This window comes from Tiliqua scincoides, chromosome 1 (genome assembly GCF_035046505.1).
Source record: "Tiliqua scincoides isolate rTilSci1 chromosome 1, rTilSci1.hap2, whole genome shotgun sequence".
In the NCBI taxonomy this organism is placed as follows: domain Eukaryota; kingdom Metazoa; phylum Chordata; class Lepidosauria; order Squamata; family Scincidae; genus Tiliqua; species Tiliqua scincoides.
In genome coordinates this window covers 237831726-237849795 of record NC_089821.1, presented here as the reverse complement: position 1 = coordinate 237849795, position 18070 = coordinate 237831726, and the positions used below count along the sequence as shown (strand labels likewise).

The window sequence follows — 18070 nt, the reverse complement described above, 5'->3', positions numbered from 1 at the left end:
GAGAAAAAATTTAATCAGTATTTGTAATTGATCAGTAAAACAAGCATTTGCTTAATTTCCGTTCACCTAAGCTACAATTAAGAAAAGCAGATTTCTCTAGTGGTGCCATGGCAGGGTCAGTCTTATGAATGGGAAGCTCCTCCTCTCAGGCAGGGAGGCCAGTTGCAGAGTCTTCCTGAAGGGGAGGGGCTCCCATGATTCCCCAGGCTGGCGCAGCCTCTGAAGGCAGAGGTTGGAGTCTTCTGCGGCTCCTGGAGCCACCTTCACATTTTTCAATTTTTTTCAAGGGCCTTTTTGCCCAAAGTTCTTCAAACTGTGCCTGGTCCTTCAATTGACAGCCAGGAGGCTAAAGGACCTCTGCGGCACTTTGCAGTACAGCGACCACAACAGAGGCCTAGTTAGGCCTTTATAGGCCTGATTTTTCTGTCTCCTGTGTGCCTGATCACCGTTTTCTATAGGCACGAAGCGACTGGCTGAGTCAGGGCCACACTTGACCGAGGGGCCCACTGGGAGGCCGCTGCCTGCCTCCCTCCCTCCCACATCGCCTGTGAGAACGAGAGAGGTTTCTGCGGAGCCCTTGTCAGCATTGCAGCCTAGCCTTGTCACCCTTCTCACAACATGGGCTCAGAAGCAGGCTAGTGCGTGCAGCCCGCACAGGTTTACTTCTCCAGCATTTGGGGGCTCCTGTGCCCTGCCTGAGGACCCTGTTGCAAATGTGCCATAAGACACATTTGCAAGCCCTTACCACCAGCCCAGCACCAAAGTTAGCCCAGTGTGAGCCCACACTGGGCCAGCTCTGGTGCTGGGCCCACGCTCTGCCACCCGGTGGTCACCCCGACTGCCGGGTGGTGGAGAGGTGAGTGAGGGTGTGGGGGTAGGCGGGAAGGTGTTCCAGGGTGGAGGAAAGTGAGCAGAGGGCAGGGAGGAGGTGTGGTGGGAGGGCAGCGTGGGATCCTGAGCCCCATGTTGGACTGCGCAATCCAACACAGGACTCTCCGATTCTGGGCCAACAAGAGTCACCACAGAATCTAGCAGCCCCATTGTGGGGCTACGTTCCTTACTCAGGGGTAGTGAATGAAAGCCCCCTTCTCCCAAGGAGCCACCGTGGGCTGCCCGATTGTGTGTTGGATGCTGTGGTAGCTATTTTGGGGCTGTGGCAGCCCTGCAGGGCAGCTCAGGATTGGGCAGTGAACTTGCAAAGGTGTAGAAAAGGACAACTGAATGATCAGGTGACTGAAACGTTACTGTAGAACCTATCACAACACTATTTCTTTATAACACAGAAGATAGCCATTTAAATTTGTATGTGATTTTATCTTTATAGCTTACCCCCACCCACCTCCTCAGTTAAAATAAGAGCCAATTAAGTGCTCCTTTCCTTTTTCCTTCTAACGTCAACAGGACTCTTTAATCTATCCTATCTGCAAAGTGCATAGCTGTGGACAGGAGCCAATTATGTAGTGCACTCAAGTAGAGCTAATCCTAAATAAAGGGCCTTCTAAATAAAAAGCAGTCCATTTTGTTCTATAAGAGTCAGACCAACAGAAATCATGCAGACATCCAACTTGAGAATGAACAGACATGACCTTAAAGACACTTTATAACCTTAGCAATGCTGGCCACAAATAAAAAATGAAGTTGTACAGAAAAATGTTTATTAGAAAGTTGCTCGGGGTGTTTGAGTTACCCCAAGGTCATTAACACAAACTGTGGTGAAGGAAGCATGCCAACATTGCTCTTCCTTCCTTCCTGGAAATTGGATCTTCCTTTTCATCAGGTCTGATTCCTTAGCTGGTTGCTAAGTTCTTGCAATTCCACTGCCAAGTTCTCCATAGATGCCACTTCTTCAGCTAGGTCGCTGGAAACTTCGCCACTCACTACATCTGCAAAAAGTTGCTGCATACAAAAAAAAAATGGTAGCAAAGACTTTTCTAAACAAAAGGTAATAAGATCACCTTAAATATGGATTTGAAAACTTTTCACTGCAACAGTTTCCATAGGATCTTTGAGTACTCTTATTCTTCTTATTAATTTCTTTCTAGAAATTTTCTAGAAAGAACTTAATAAATACGAAAGATCTTATTTCTTTCTAGTACTCACATCGTTTGCCAAAAATGACAAGCAAATGCATCTGTGGACAAGACCACCTCAGTAAGTGAAGTGAGCACTCTCTGTATGCTTAGAACTAAAGAATTTTGCATTGTCACTTGCCACTTTCCAATCTTCAAGCTAGAGGAAGCTTGAGAAACCCATGTCCCCTGAAAGCAAACAACACTGACAAATGAGAAAAGAGCAGGTCCCCCTTGCAGTGCACACAAGCAATGGTGTTGTGATTACTTCAATGAATTATCTGGATTAAGTGAATCTTCTAGATCAGATCTAGTCCTAACAGAGATTGCAGGGTCTGACATAGATCTAGTAAAAATTAGGGCCCAGATCTTGATCCACTCATGTCCCCATGATGTCACTGGCATGCACCAAGACCTATCAAGCTAAGCAGATCCAGGGGATCCCTTCCACCCACCCTCACCACTCATGACTTTTGCTAAAGCATCAAGGAAGGTTGCAGTTCATATTTTAGAGTCCCAGATTGCTATTGGGTATGGCTGGGCCTGGAGCAATTTTGATGGCCTGCATGCTGATGTTTAGATTCTCCTTGTCACCTCCCTCATCTTATGGATGACTGTGTGAGATAGGTGTGTATGCAGCAGAGAGAGCTGGAACTGGCTCCAAGATCCAGCATGTAATTTCCTTTGCACTGTAACATTACACTACAAGTCACTAGGTATATTCAGGCACAGTGAATTAACAGTGTGCTGTTTCATTAAGTACAGCCCTACCTCACGACTCTCCCTGCCTCTCTCTCTCCTTTATAGCAAGAGAAACCCTGCAGAGACCCTTTTTAAGGGCCCCGCCACTGTATAGAACCTGGTAAATTAACTTAGTAAACTTAAGCACCTGTGTAGAACCTGCCTTAAACAGAGGTACACAACCCCAGAGGTACACATTACAACATTTGATTGCTGAACAAGAATAGGTTGGATGTGTAGAACAGATGTATGGAATTTATTTAAGGTAAGATGAATAAAAAAGAGACTGCCAAGACAAAGAAATAAGGCTGCCTTATTGTCCTCAAGTAAGCCACAGGCATTGCTGTGTGCTCATATTATTGCTGATTTCTGGCATGGACAGAAGAGCCAGAATAGTTCCTGATAGGGTGGGCAAAAGGGAAGACATCTGTGTGGCAGCTGCTCAACATGCTTTTTAGCCCTTCCTGGCTGCCCAATGCTGGATAACTGGCTGGAGAGGAAAGAAGATCTCTATCTAACCCAGAACTCTCTCACTTTCTTTGGTGGGCTCTTAGCAGGGAGTCCTATAAAAGCCTGGTTTTATTTATTTTTCACATTTTTTTTATACCGCCCTTCCTCCAAGGAGCTCATAATGGTGTACATATTTCCTTTCCCCCTTCTATCATCACATCAACTCTGTGAGGTAGAGAAGGCTGAAAGATGGTGACTAGCCCAAGGTCCCCTAGGAAGCTTCATAGCTGAGCAGGGATCTGAACTCGGATCTTCCAGGTCTAAGTCCAACTCCCAAACTGCTACAGTGTACACCATTCTGGCTCATCCTGACTGAAGGTAAGATACTGTAAATAGCTTATTAGTATCAGTGTGAGAATCTGAACATCCCCATCCAAAAAATGGGCATTTCCTTATGCCCACCCTGGCTTTGATGAGAGTATCAGGCAATTTTGTAACAGTTTTTCAGTTTTTTCAGTAACAGCTTTTTCTTCCTTCGGTACTGCAACAGATTTTACATTTCCCACTTCACTTTTTCATACTTGCAAAGGGAACTATATTAAGATCTCCCCTTATATTTGAACAAGTCCTTGATTACTGAATTATCACCATATCATTGGCAGAGATGTCAAAGAGACGGGGAAGTGTTTTTAACAGTGCTACATCTAATGAATTTATCCCAGACAGACAAACCAAGTCCATTCAAGAACAGACATTTCACAAAAGGAAATATCATAACTTCTTATCATAACTGATCTTTCAAGAGAGAACCAGTAACTTTACAGTATGGCTTTGAAAACCAGTTGGCGGGTCACAGCAGAGGGAGAGGGATATGCCTTTACCTGCCAAAACATGGGCTTCCCAGAAGCATCTGATTAACTATAGTGAGAAACAAGATGCAGGACTATAAAGGCCTTTGGCCTGATCCAGCATGACTTTTCTTATGCTATGTAAAGCAAGACATAAGAAACAAGTCATGAGAACAGGCAATAATTTTTGGCAAGTGAACTTCTGTTTTCGCCCTGGATGCCTCTCTGTTATAGAACTCATCTTTCCCTTTAAATGAGCCCATCTCATTCTTACCTTTGCTTTGGCTGCCAAACCACGCAAGTTGAGCCGAGCTGAAGAGAGTATTTGCAATGCTTCCTGGTGATTAGACTTGTGTTTGCTGCATTTCATTGCCACTGCAAGTTGAAATGTTAAGAAGTTCAACAACTGCAGTAATACCTTTAAACAACTGCAGTAATACTCCAGCACCACAGGGGATCCATTCCATGAAAGTCTAGCACTACCTGATACAGCACTATAGCAGACGCTATAGGACACTGGTTCCCAAACTTTTTCGACTGGCAGCTCCCTTGACCTGCTGGGCCATTGGCTGTGGCTGCCCTTTAGAGCTACAATCCTACAGGGTAGTGGATTTTTTGCAGGGATTCTGCGGCTCTCCTGTCTGGTTTTCTTGGCTCCCTGGGGTGCCACAGCTCACAGTTTGGGAACTACTGCTATAGGAAATAAGGTAGAAAACTGGTGTCAATTAGCCAGAATACACTGCTCTCATTGGATGCAGTGGACAACGAGCATTGTTGCAGAACAGCACTAAGGAAGCAGTGTTATCACTGTATATTGGCAACCTTCAGTCTCGAAAGACTATGGTATCGCGCTCTGAAAGGTGGTTCTGGCACAGCGTCTAGTGTGGCTGAAAAGGCCAATCCGGGAGTGACAATCCCTTCCACACCAGGAGCAAGTGCAGTCTGTCCCTGGTCTGTCTCCCTGGCTATGGGCCTTCCTTCTTTGCCTCTTTGCCTCAGACTGTTGGCCAAGTGTCTCTTCAAATTGGGAAAGGCCATGCTGCACAGCCTGCCTCCAAGCAGGCCGCTCAGAGGCCAGGGTTTCCCACTTGTTGAGGTCCATTCCTAAGGCCTTCAGTGTTATCACTATTACAGCATTAGTGTATAGTATTTAGCTTTTAGTCAGTTCTACTGAGAACAGAAAAGTCTATGTAAAAGCCGTGAGCAGCTCCATAGCTATTGAAGATATGGCAATGACCAGGTCAGGTTTTGCTGTTGTTGTTTTAGATTACAGAAGCAATTACTGAGATTACATAGCATTAGCTTCTTTTCTGAAGAAACAGAGCATGCTTGCTCAGAAGTGAGTCTCACGGGGTTCCCCTGTGGCTTATTCCCATATAACTGTGCATAGGAATGCAACCTATTTTCAATCTGTGACAATACCAAACATTGCAGGCTAAGTTATTATCTTCTTATTGTTAGGCTATGTCACGGGAAAGGCAAAAACTGGGTAAAAGCAAAATATAGGCCTCTGCTTGAAGCCATGTTAAATGCTTGGAACCGTGCTAGCCAGACGCAGCTGTGAGAAAGTTATTAATTAGGCCATTCCTGAGGAGCTAGCTCACAGAGGGATGTGGGAGGGCACCAGGATGAGGTCTCTTGTTATCTGGTGTGCTCCCTGGAGCATTTGGTGGGCCGCTGTGAGATACAGGAAGCTGGACTAGATGGGCCTATGGCCTGATCCAGTGGGGCTGTTCTTATGTTCTTATGGGAGCAGCCGGCCCTCCTCTCTAAGAGACAGCTGTTCCCAGAATAGCCTGATTGGCCAAGGACACCCTGATTGGGAATCTGTTCCAGCTGCAGGTTTTCAGGTTGGGAGGGGTGACCCTCCATGAGTGAGTTGCCTGACCACACTTACACTACTAGAACCTTCCACTGGTTCTAATCTCTAATTGGCTGTTGAGCTCAAGTCAATTATAAGTCACTTGTTAGGAACATTCTTTGTCTTAGTTCTTCTCTGGCCTGTTGGTCCTGAGCTTTGACCACTTTATTCCAAGCTGAATGGACCCTGACTCTAGCAGGGCTGACTGATGGACTGAGATTTGTTGATGTGAGATTTTAGTGAGTGATAGTATTAGTGTTAGGATTTATAAAGGACAGAAATAACATAAGACAGGCACTTTACTTAGGCACAGATTTAGGAATTTAAAGAGAGTATACAATACCCACCAAAATTAAAATAATAAAAACTATCTATTTATTGGAACCAGGGAAGGGGGAACCTGGTGGTAAATGGGACTAGCTTCCAGTGACTTAGCCTTACGCTACCCTGATGCCCAGTAACTACCCTGGTGCCCAGTCAGATAGAGGTTAAAAGAGAAGATGTTTCAGACCTCATTGATAAATTAAAGATCAATAAGTCACCGGGCCCTGATGGCATCCACCCAAGGGTTATTAAGGAATTGAAGAATGAAGTTGCAGACCTCTTGACTAAGGTATGCAACTTGTCCCTCAAAACGGCCATGGTGCCAGAAGATTGGAGGATAGCAAATGTCACGCCTATTTTTAAAAAGGGAAAGAGGGGAGACCCGGGAAACTATAGGCCGGTCAGCCTAACATCCATACCGGGTAAGATGGTGGAATGCCTCATCAAAGATAGGATCTCAAAACATATAGACGAACAGGCCTTGCTGAGGGAGAGTCAGCATGGCTTCTGTAAGGGTAAGTCTTGCCTCACGAACCTTATAGAATTCTTTGAAAAGGTCAACAGGCATGTGGATGCGGGAGAACCCGTGGACATTATATATCTGGACTTTCAGAAGGCGTTTGACACAGTCCCTCACCAAAGGCTACTGAAAAAACTCCACAGTCAGGGAATTAGAGGACAGGTCCTCTCATGGATTGAGAACTGGTTGGAGGCCAGGAAGCAGAGAGTGGGTGTCAATGGGCAATTTTCACAATGGAGAGAGGTGAAAAGTGGTGTGCTCCAAGGATCTGTCCTGGGACCGGTGCTTTTCAACCTCTTCATAAATGACCTGGAGACAGGGTTGAGCAGTGAAGTGGCTAAGTTTGCAGACGACACCAAACTTTTCCGAGTGGTAAAGACCAGAAGTGATTGTGAGGAGCTCCAGAAGGATCTCTCCAGACTGGCAGAATGGGCAGCAAAATGGCAGAAGCGCTTCAATGTCAGTAAGTGTAAAGTCATGCACATTGGGGCAAAAAATCAAAACTTTAGATATAGGATGATGGGTTCTGAGCTGTCTGTGACAGATCAGGAGAGAGATCTTGGTGGTGGTGGACAGGTCGATGAAAGTGTCGACCGAATGTGCGGCGGCAGTGAAGAAGGCCAATTCTATGCTTGGGATCATTAGGAAGGGTATTGAGAACAAAACGGCTAGTATTATAATGCCGTTGTACAAATCTATGGTAAGGCCACACCTGGAGTATTGTGTCCAGTTCTGGTCGCCGCATCTCAAAAAAGACATAGTGGAAATGGAAAAGGTGCAAAAGAGAGCGACTAAGATGATTACGGGGCTGGGGCACCTTCCTTATGAGGAAAGGCTACGGCGTTTGGGCCTCTTCAGCCTAGAAAAGAGGCGCCTGAGGGGGGACATGATTGAGACATACAAAATTATGCAGGGAATGGACAGAGTGGATAGGGAGATGCTCTTTACACTCTCACATAATACCAGAACCAGGGGACATCCACTAAAATTGAGTGTTGGGAGAGTTAGAACAGATAAGAGAAAATATTTCTTTACTCAGCGTGTGGTTGGTCTGTGGAACTCCTTGCCACAGGATGTGGTGCTGGTGTCTACCCTAGACACCTTTAAAAGGGGATTGGACAAGTTTCTGGAGGAAAAATCCATTGTGGGGTACAAGCCATGATGTGTATGCGCAACCTCCTGATTTTAGAAATGGGTTATGTCAGAATGCCAGATGTAGGGGAGGGCACCAGGATGAGGTCTCTTGTTATCTGGTGTGCTCCCTGGGGCATTTGGTGGGCCGCTGTGAGATACAGGAAGCTGGACTAGATGGGCCTATGGCCTGATCCAGTGGGGCTGTTCTTATGTTCTTATGTTAACTGTGCCTGGTACCCTGTTGCAAGCCGAGTGGGGACTCCGGCTGGGAATCCAAGGGTTTGGAGGGCAAAGTGCAAATTGACCTGTTGTATGGTCTGTGGGCTCCCAGGCTGAGAGAGCAAATTAATGCAGCAGAAGTTGGTTAGGTAATTAGAGGGTGATTGGGTTATTGCCTTGCTGACTGCCCGCCTGATCATCACAGGCTACTTGAGTGGCTTTCAGAAACTAACTTTCTGCTAAAACCAACTGGTACAGAATAAAAAACATGTTTATTTTTTTAGAGGGCTCTAAACAAATTGCTCCAGCAGGCAGCTTGTTTTAATAACATGGATGTGCCATCTTTGAAAGACATCACTACATAATTCTCCACTTGCCAACAAGAAAAATATTCATTGTAAATTGTCCTGCAAATCTCATGGGTATACTGTAAACCTTATAGGGTTGGGCCATGAAGTTTAGCTGAGAGAGCACAGAGGATCTATCTACAAGGAAAGATATTCAGTGTGATGGCATGGGCTCGTGGGAGCATCTGATGTACTTGGAAGAACACCACTATTCATCCATTCCTACCAAGTATAAACTTCTGTTTCCAAAAGACAAGAGCCTAATTTCTATTTCCCTGAAACCTCTCAGAATGTTTTAAATTATTCTCAACGAATAAGTTATGTTCCATTATTCTTCACTGACCAAAAGCCTATCTGTAAAAACAGACTTCAAATAAATTCCACCCCCCTACAGTTTATAGATTATATAAGTGATCAATGGATATGGAAGAATATATGTATAGACTTTTCAGGAAACGAACCTTCTTAAATAAGGAATCAACAACAACATATGCAAGAAGTTTACAAAACATACCATGTGCAAGCTCTATTGCACCTTTTGCCACTTCCTTAAAAGAGAAAATGTTTTTGTCCCAGTGCTTGGATTGGATTTCACATTTATGAGCTTTGCTGAGATACTGCAGCGCCTGCAGATACAGAACACACAATTCAGACAACATTGGAAGTCAGGCACAATTTGGCTTATACGAATGCACGCAGGCAAGACAGTCACCTTCTAAAAATGGTTCTGGTCTTCAATACGTTTTTTTCTCAGTTTGGATGGTATTGTTCCTCTCCCCCCCACACCAACTTTATTCAACAGCTGTAGCACAGATGTTTTTTGCTGTTATTACCTTTCAAGTATGACAGACATATAAGTAACACGTGTTTAAAAGACACTTTTTTACCTTTTAAAAATCTGTCTAGACTGATGGATGTGACCCATATTTTGCTAGGTCACAATGATTAAATGCATATGAAAGCAGGAAAACACGAGTATTTTAATATTTTGAGCCATTCTGCATATAAGGAATGCATACCACAATAAATTGCTGAAGCGTATATGAGAACTAAGATGCCAGTTTCATTTTGTCTTGGTCCCTCAACCTGGAAAGATAAACTAATGGGGGTTCTGAGAAACAGAAAATAAATGGTAATCGCCCAAAATCTAAGAAGATGCAAATGAACCAAAGCAAAAATAAAAACACATTTTTACACTTCATTTCATAAATGAAGGTATTATTTTTCAATAAAATCACTAATGAAACAACTTAAGCCCTTAAGACTTACTGATAATGTAAAAAATTAAAGGATGTGTTTAACCCATGAATGCAACAGGATTAAAAATGCATGATTTTGCTTAGAAGCCATTGGCTGGACCAGAAGGTGCTGCTAGGCTGTCATCAAGGTGCTCTTTCTGTCTGTGCTCTTTCAACTGCACAAAGTATGCTTCAGTATCCAGTATGCTTCTGAATTCTTTTCCATGTGCTATTTTGACCCTCTCTTTTTTTAGCAAAAAAGTTCAGCGTGTTTTACCCACCCCAGTGGAAGGGACCTTACTGTGGCTCTCATTGTTCAAGTAAGTATATTTGATGGAGGCCTGAAGAAGGGCATTCTCAGGATAACTGGAGTTATTATGGAATCCCTTCCCCAAGGAAACATCTTAGTTCTAGGAATTGTGACTTGTTTGTTAATGCTGTTGTTGGTTTATATTGTTTTATTTGTCTTGATCTGTGCACAATTTTACTCCTTTAGACTTGGAGACACTGAACCTTACGACTGAGAAATTCAAATGAACCTTATGACTGAGAAAACACTGGAGTCGCCACCATATAGCCATTACTGACACATTGTGTCTAAAATAAACTGGTTTTCTACTCTACCAATGCAGCATAAAAAGGGTTTTCACCATAAGAGATTTCAGTGCCATTAGGTACTCATAAAGAATCACAATTAATGGCAGTTTTCATGAGAAATTTAGACTGTGTGATATTAACAAGAACCATCAACACAGAAAAAAAAGAGTAGAGTAAGTCGACAGAGGATGACTGCTTTTCTCAGTACCATTTCTGTACAATTGGGAGGAAGCTTATTAAGAATAATCACAAACTGCTTTTCAGCAAAATTAGTTCACAAAGTAGCTTACACAACAAGACAAACAAAGAAATTCAGGTTGTTATAGTTTCCTGGGAGTAAGGGCCACTGAATTCAATGGAGCTAACTGCTGATTAGACATGCATAAGATTGTACTGTTAGTTTTGTTTTTATTAAAATGTATTGCTAGCTATATCTCATTGTATTATCAATTCATCAATTTTCTGCTTTTGTGTGTTTCTCTTACGTATGTATAAATATAATTTAGAAATAATTTTGGAACTGTAATAGTACTGAGGGCAGTGACGTTTTGGATAGTTGAAAAACTATTTTATGTGAAAGTGAAGATAAAATCTCACGTAAGGTGTTCAAAACAATACACTATATGATTCATGCCAGCATTTTACAGATTTTCATTCTGGTCATTAAATATTACAACTCAGAAGCAACTTGTAACATTCAACCAAATATCCAGTTTTCAAAGTTAAATGAATATCTTACTGATTAGTTTGGTTGCAAAAGCTTTGTGAGCCAAGGAATATCAAATGAAATATGGTTTTGACCCTTCGTAAAAGTTAACTGGATTGGAAAATAGGTTTCTCCCTTTGAAAAGCACAGTGAAAGTTTTCATTTGTTAGAGGCAAATGAAACTGACTGACATTGCTGACTGGCATTGCCTGTGTTTAGAGAATAGCAGTGAATTGTAGGCAGGGAGAGATGGTAGCTTAAACAGCAGCAAGAAATACAATGCTTTGGGATCAGAACAGAATTCTGTTCTTGAAAATGTATTAGTTTCTAAAAACTAATTAGGGGAATAGATGATTAATTCCTTTTTCCTCCACTTCCTTGGGAATCTTCCATCATAATGGGTACCCTTGAACTGTGAATTACCATTACAGATGGAAATATATTATCAACATACAAAGGGGGTAGGGAGAAGCAGGTTTCTGCCAGCCATTTGCTCTGTGCCATTGAACCCGTTTCCTGCAGCTGGACAAGGCCAATGAAGGAAATGGGTGAATACCACGAAAACTTTTGTGACAGCTACATGATTTAGGTTGCATGTTATGCTGCTCTTTAAAAAAAGGAGAGGTTGTATACTGCATGTTGCTAGCAATTACACCCCCCCCCCCCCCCCGAGAAGAAGAAATGTCTGTAGACATTCAAAAAGGGAACAAGCTCTTGCATGAAAATGGGTCAGGATAATCTAAAAAGCTCTTTCCATTGCCACATTCTATAATGTTTTGAAAGTTGCAAACATTCATTTTATATTCAGAGTCTGACACCAATTTCACATGATGTGGGTTTTTTGAAAAATTGCCAGGGAAAGCTTGTGATTTAATAGCTGAAGTGCACATCAGATAACCTTGGCTGCAGTGTTGAGAAGCAATGCCTGCTTGTAGTCTTTCCATTTTCTTCAGTAAAATAAAAGCAGTAAGAACAAATATACTACAAAAATACCTATTCTGTATTGTCCTTTTACTGTACTGTTAAGGCCCAGGGGAGAAAACACAAACAAAAATCTACTTAGAGATACATACAGCCTTGTCCGAACTGAAAGATAATACAATGTGTGTACAAATATGGGTCTGAGTTATTATTATGGCACGCCATCTTCTTAGTACACAGTGGGTCGAAGACAGGTTGTGGTCCACTGGAGAACGCACTGGCCAATTTCTGGTGGATCACCTACTGCTTACAGGTTGGTGAGATTCTTGCAAAGAATCCTGGACTAGACTGATCTGCGCCAAACCACCAGAGCACCTTTTCTGTCCTGAAGCAAGATGTCTCCTGCTGGGGTAGGGGAGCTGAAAAGGTATGTTTTTGTTTTAAGACTGAGGATGCGTGTGAAACTAATTCTGAGTTTATTTATTGTGTGTGTGTGTGTGTGTGTGTGTGTGTGTGTTCATCTGATTTTTTAAAAGTGCAATATTCTGCAGAGGATGGAAGCTATTTCAGTGTTGTCTTCCTATTTTCCTCAGGTGGCAAAAACTAAGATATACTAACAATGCAATCCTATACATGTTTACTCAGAAGCTAGTTAGTTTGTATTCAACAGCGCTTATTCCCAGAAAACTGTGTATAGGATTGGGGCCTTTGATATTTTAGGGTGCAGCATTATAAGAGGCTGCAATCCTAACCACATTTTCCTGAGTAAGCCCCATTGAACAAAATAGGACTTACTTCTGAGTAGACCTGGTTAGGATTGTGCCCTTTATTTTATTTTATAAAACAGTTTATTTTTCTTTGAATGAAGATGTTCATATGCTTAAGTTTCATAAATATGCTAACTAATGGTGCTGCTCTCCCAGAAATTTGAAACCAAGTCTCTGATTGTTAAACACTGTTTTAAATATTATAAATAAATAAATTGCTAAAATATTTGATAACATATTTAAAATTATACCAGATTTATAACAAAGTAGAAGGGTGGAATACTGTAACTAAATCCCATGGTGCAAGTATGTTTTCACGAAAGACGAGCCTTGTGCTTTTTTTGTGTTTGTATCAAAAGATATCAGTTTTTGGAGATGCATCATAGTGACGAGTCTACTACTGTATCCAATTTGGACACAAAGCTTAACGTTCAGTTTTAAGAAAAAAAACAAAAGGTGAAAAGTCACATTGCCATGGATCTAGAAAAAGCTATGTCACTACTGAATGCTCACAAACATTCCAGTTTATGAGGGTGGGAAGACAGAGGTCAGGTCAAAAAAATGCTGACAAACAATGTAGCTACTGTGAAGGATCACTTTGGTTAGGAAAAAATCTTTGCACAGTGCTCAAGGACAGGATGAGCTTTGTGTTGTTGGAGCATTCCACGTACAGATCTGAACTAGCCAGCAAAATATTTTGCTGCCAATCTTTAAAGAACCTGTACAACTATACAAAGTATAATGCAGATTTTCCTCACATTCCAATCTTCACTTTTTGAGCCAGGTGAGAAGGGAAGGCAAAGCAGATAAGGAGAACAGAAAAGGTTCTACCAACAGATGACAGCCAATAGAGCCAATATACTGGGGACGCTATTGTAAATTTGTGTAGAGGACAGCATGACATTAGAAGCTACTTCTGTTCATAGAAAGAGAGCTTCACTTATGCAAGAGGTCCTTGCATGAGCATAGCTCTCCCTCCACAAGCAGGAGATTCTGTCAATGGAGCTGTGTTCTATGTGAAGTTATGATATAATCCAGAATTGCCTTTCACACATGTATATAAATTGGCATGCGACCTACTTCAAATTGATTTAGTTGTAAGGATAGTGTTGTATCAATTGTGTGATAGCAAGTCCTACTTTTTCAGTACAGGTGAGGAGTTGATACCTACTAAATGTGCCTCAAATTTATTCTGAACCTAAAGTAAAGCCCTGTGTTCTCCCTGCACAAATGGGAATCAACCCAAACTCACTACCTAAATGTTCATGTTGTGTTCACATTATTCAGTACTCTTTTTGGATAGTCCAAATTATGTGGCACTGGGAGTTTACAAATTCAGTTGGACCTCAGTATCAGCAAAGGATCCATTTCCAGACCCCCTGCAGATGCCAAAACCTGTGGATCAGGTCTAAATGACCTCTGGAAGTGACCAGAGATGTTCTCTGGTCATGTCCAGAGGTATTGCGAGGCCCACGGAAAGGCCTATGAAGGTGCTGGAAAAGCACTTCCAGTTTTTGTAAAAACCAAAAGATTTTTATGCCTCAGAGGAGTCAGAAAGGTACTTCCAATTTTAGTAAAAACCAGGAGTACCTTTCTGGCACCTTTGGAGGCCTTTCTGAAGCCAGCCTCTATGGGCTTCAGAAAGCCTCCTGAACATGACTGGATTACACCTGTGGTAGTGTGCAGAAGCCCAGGTCCGATCATCCACTGCAGTTACAGTGAGTTAAATGCACAGATTCCAAATCCATGGATAATCAGGATAATAATAATAATAATAATAATAATAATAACTTTATTTCTACCCCGCCTTTCTCCCCGAAGGGACTCAAGGCGGCTTACAACATATTAAAAACAATTTAAAAACAAATAAAAACATATTAACACATACTAAAAACAGCAGTCAGAGTAAAAATAGGTAAAAAGAGCATAGAGCAGCAGCAAGTCATAAAAGAATCAGGCCTGTAAAAAAAAAATATTAAAAGATGTTAAAAAATGTTAAAAGGCCAAGAACTCAGAAGGCCTGTTTAAACAGAAGGGTCTTCAGGCCTTGCCGAAAGGTCTCAAGAGAGGGAGCCATTCTTAAGTCAAGGGGAAGGGAGTTCCATAGCGTTGGTGCCACTACTGAGAAGGCCCTATTTCTTGCAGCCGCCCCACGTACCTCCCTAGGCGGCGGCACTTGTAAAAAGGCCTTCTCAGATGACCTGAGAGGGCGAGCCGGATTGTACGGGAGCAGGCGATCTCTAAGATACCCTGGTCCAGAGCAGTATAGGGCTTTAAAGGTCAATACCAGCATCTTGAATTGGGCCCGGAAACGAATGGGCAGCCAGTGCAGCCGCTGGAGAAGCGGACTGACAGGGTCGAACCGCCTACCTCCAGTAACCACATGGGCCGCCGCATTCTGCACTAGTTGCAGTTTCCGAACCGTCTTCAAGGGCAGCCCCACATAGAGTGCGTTACAGTAATCTAATCTGGATGTCACCGAGGCATGGATCACCGTGGCCAGGTCTGCACGATCCAAGTACGGCCGCAGCTGGCGCACCAGCCGAAGCTGAGCGAAGGCCCCCCTAGCCACAGCCGCCACCTGGGAATCCAGGAGCAGCTGCGAGTCCAGGTGGACCCCCAAGCTGCGGACCTGCTCCTTCAGAGGGAGTGCAACCCCATTCAGGGCAAGCCGATAGTCCAGCACCTGCATCGAGGATTTCCTAACCAGGAGAGCCTCTGTCTTATCCGGATTTAATTTCGGATTTAATTTCGGATTTAATATAGGATGAACCTATATTGACTTCATAGCATATTTTTAGGGTCAGATCTATTAATCCATGAAAATGGACAGGATTTGGTGATTCCTAGGAAGAAATATGTGGTAGAGCAGCAGTCACTGATAGGAAACATAATGAACATATATATTTTAAATTAGTACTCCTTAACCTAGTGGAAGAGTGGGATATCACTGGTGCCCAACCCAAGAGGTTGATCAGGGACATACTCAACTTCTACAGGGTTGCAGGAATAGAACTTCTCAGACCATCCATTGGAAATACAGTCTTCCCCACCTTACAAGGGTAATTTATTCCTGAAAAACTCCTTGTAAGGCTAATTCTTGCAAGTCAAAAATGAAATTACCATTAATTTCAATGGCAAAAATTTTTATGCATTTCTGAGCCCTGAAATGGACATCCATTTATGCTTACTCACCAAATCCCATTAGTGGTACATAAGGAAGACAAAAAAGTATGATGTACTGAAAATCTAGATTTTACTAGTTTCAGAAAAGCTATTTTAATTACATCTTCTGCCATTACATGCCAAGGTTATTTATACTATTATTTATTATTAATAAATTTATTAATATTATTTATACAGGGAAATATATTTATACAGGGAAAGAGGCTAGGGCAGTGTTATTCAAACTGTGAGGCACGGCTCTTTAGGGTGGCGCCAGGAACTCAAAGGGGAGGTGTGGGATGTCCTCTCGCAGCTGCCACAATGCAGCTGCCTCGCCCAGAGGGAGAGGCCCACCGCAGGCTTCTCCAACTGGCAAGGTCATCAGCACGGGGTTGTCCTGGGAAGCCGCAAGGCTTCTGGCATCCTGGCGGCAGGCAGGGAGTGAGCAGTGGCCACTCCTCCCGCTGCCTGTCCTGGTTGAAGGGGGGCCTTGGTCAGCTGTGGAAGGTAGTCGGGGAGGTTGCGCCTTGCCAGACTTCCCTACTGGGACTGCAGTTGGAGGCCCTGGCTCAGCGAGTGCCTGCTGTCTCCCGGTGGCCCTCCAGAGGTGGCCGAAGTAGCACAGGTCTGTCTGTGCTCTTGGAGGACAATTTGGACAATTTGGGGTTGGGTGCTGCCCCCACAGGTAAGTCAGGGGCTCTTGGGTGGGCTAGCCCCTGACAGCTACCTGAGAAAACCAAAAGCTGTCTTCCCTGGATGCAGGGGTCTAGGAGGAGAAATGTGAAGGAAAAAAAAAAAGACTAGCTCTCAAGGATTTCTTTTAAGGGAAACAAAGAATATTTATGTTAAATGCAAAGACAACAAAAATTCTAGACTGAATTTGCAAAGCAGAGTTGACACACAAACAGCGGCATAGGAAGAAATGTATTAAGTCTGTTATCTTCATTTTTCTTTTTCATGACTGATCTCCTGTTCATCCCCCTTACCCTTTCTCCCACACCTATCTAACTGGCTAGTTTTGCTTTTCATGTCCAACATTCTCCCAAGCATCTCCTTTCTCATATCTTTCTTATCATTTCTTTGTTACATTTTCCTTTATGCCTGCCAGTCCTCCCTCATTCCCTCACAGTTCATCTATATGCTTTCCTCCAAGCTCTCCATATCGGGGGTGGGTGGTGGGTGGGCAGTGCCATAATTATTTCTATCAGATACCTGTTAATGCAACATTTATCAGTAGGTGGTGTTGCAGGAGCAGATTGACCTTGCAGAACAGCTCAATCACAGATCCACCCTGTGGTACAACGGTTGTTTTGCATTGGGTTGTCATAGTTTGATGACTGAAAGTATTCTACCAGTGCACTACTTCCTTAGCAACAAAATCTGAATCTGCTTCAGCCACTGTGATTCAGGGGAGACGACGGAGGGACCATAGTTTGTTAAGGAATTGTTAAGGAAGAGCAAATGAAATGTGCAAATCAATTTGTAAAAGTTTTATTATTCAAAAGGAACCAGGGCTGCTGAGAGCTGGCATTGGGCCCCAGGGGCAAGGCGCCTGGTTGGGCCTCTCTTCCATACAACATAGCATAATATTAATTTATATTTAATATATCATCTGAAATACTGGCCATCAAGGCTGTCTGAAAGACTGTATCCTCCCATACAAGCCAGTGTGAGAGGGTCTTCTCTCATCCCCATTCCCCTTTAACAGTTTTACTTGGAGTAGTGCTGCTGTATTTCTTTTCTTCTATCACAGCAAAGTCCTTCTCATTTGCTTTTTCTTTTAATACTAATGAGTGGACATGTAAGAACTGCCTTTCGCTATCACCCTCGTAACTATGTGATGATTTTGAAACAAATAACTTGCCTGACATTTTTTAACATTTTTCCCTTTTTTCTTTTCTCTTCTGTGAGAAATAGAGACTTAATTTTACTCCACACTGTTAATTTCACCTTCAAACAATGCCAAAACATGTAGACTTGATCCAATGCCATGTGCTCTAGATACACAGTAGAAGAAGGGGTGGAGGGGACTTTTGGGGCCTGCGTATTCTGTAAACTAAACTGGGTGACCTACTACTTGGGTCTAGTAGTTCTGGTCTGAAGGAGTAAGTTTCACTTTCCCATATTTAAGTTGTATGAATACCATGTTTGTACATATGGAGA

At 42.8% G+C, this 18070-nt stretch overlaps 1 protein-coding gene across 1 annotated transcript in view; it reads right to left on the bottom strand.

Annotated features, from left to right (window-relative positions):
* Positions 1 to 1592: 1592 nt before the first annotated feature.
* The window catches only part of TTC27 (tetratricopeptide repeat domain 27), a 114342-nt gene continuing 97864 nt past the window's right edge, over positions 1593 to 18070 (bottom strand). The window contains exons 18-20 of the mRNA XM_066611559.1: positions 9028 to 9139; positions 4383 to 4483; positions 1593 to 1896 (exon numbers count right to left, since the gene is read on the bottom strand). Of these exons, the coding sequence (XP_066467656.1) occupies positions 1774 to 1896; positions 4383 to 4483; positions 9028 to 9139 (336 nt within the window). The 3' untranslated portion in view covers positions 1593 to 1773. The remainder of the gene's footprint in view (positions 1897 to 4382; positions 4484 to 9027; positions 9140 to 18070) is intronic.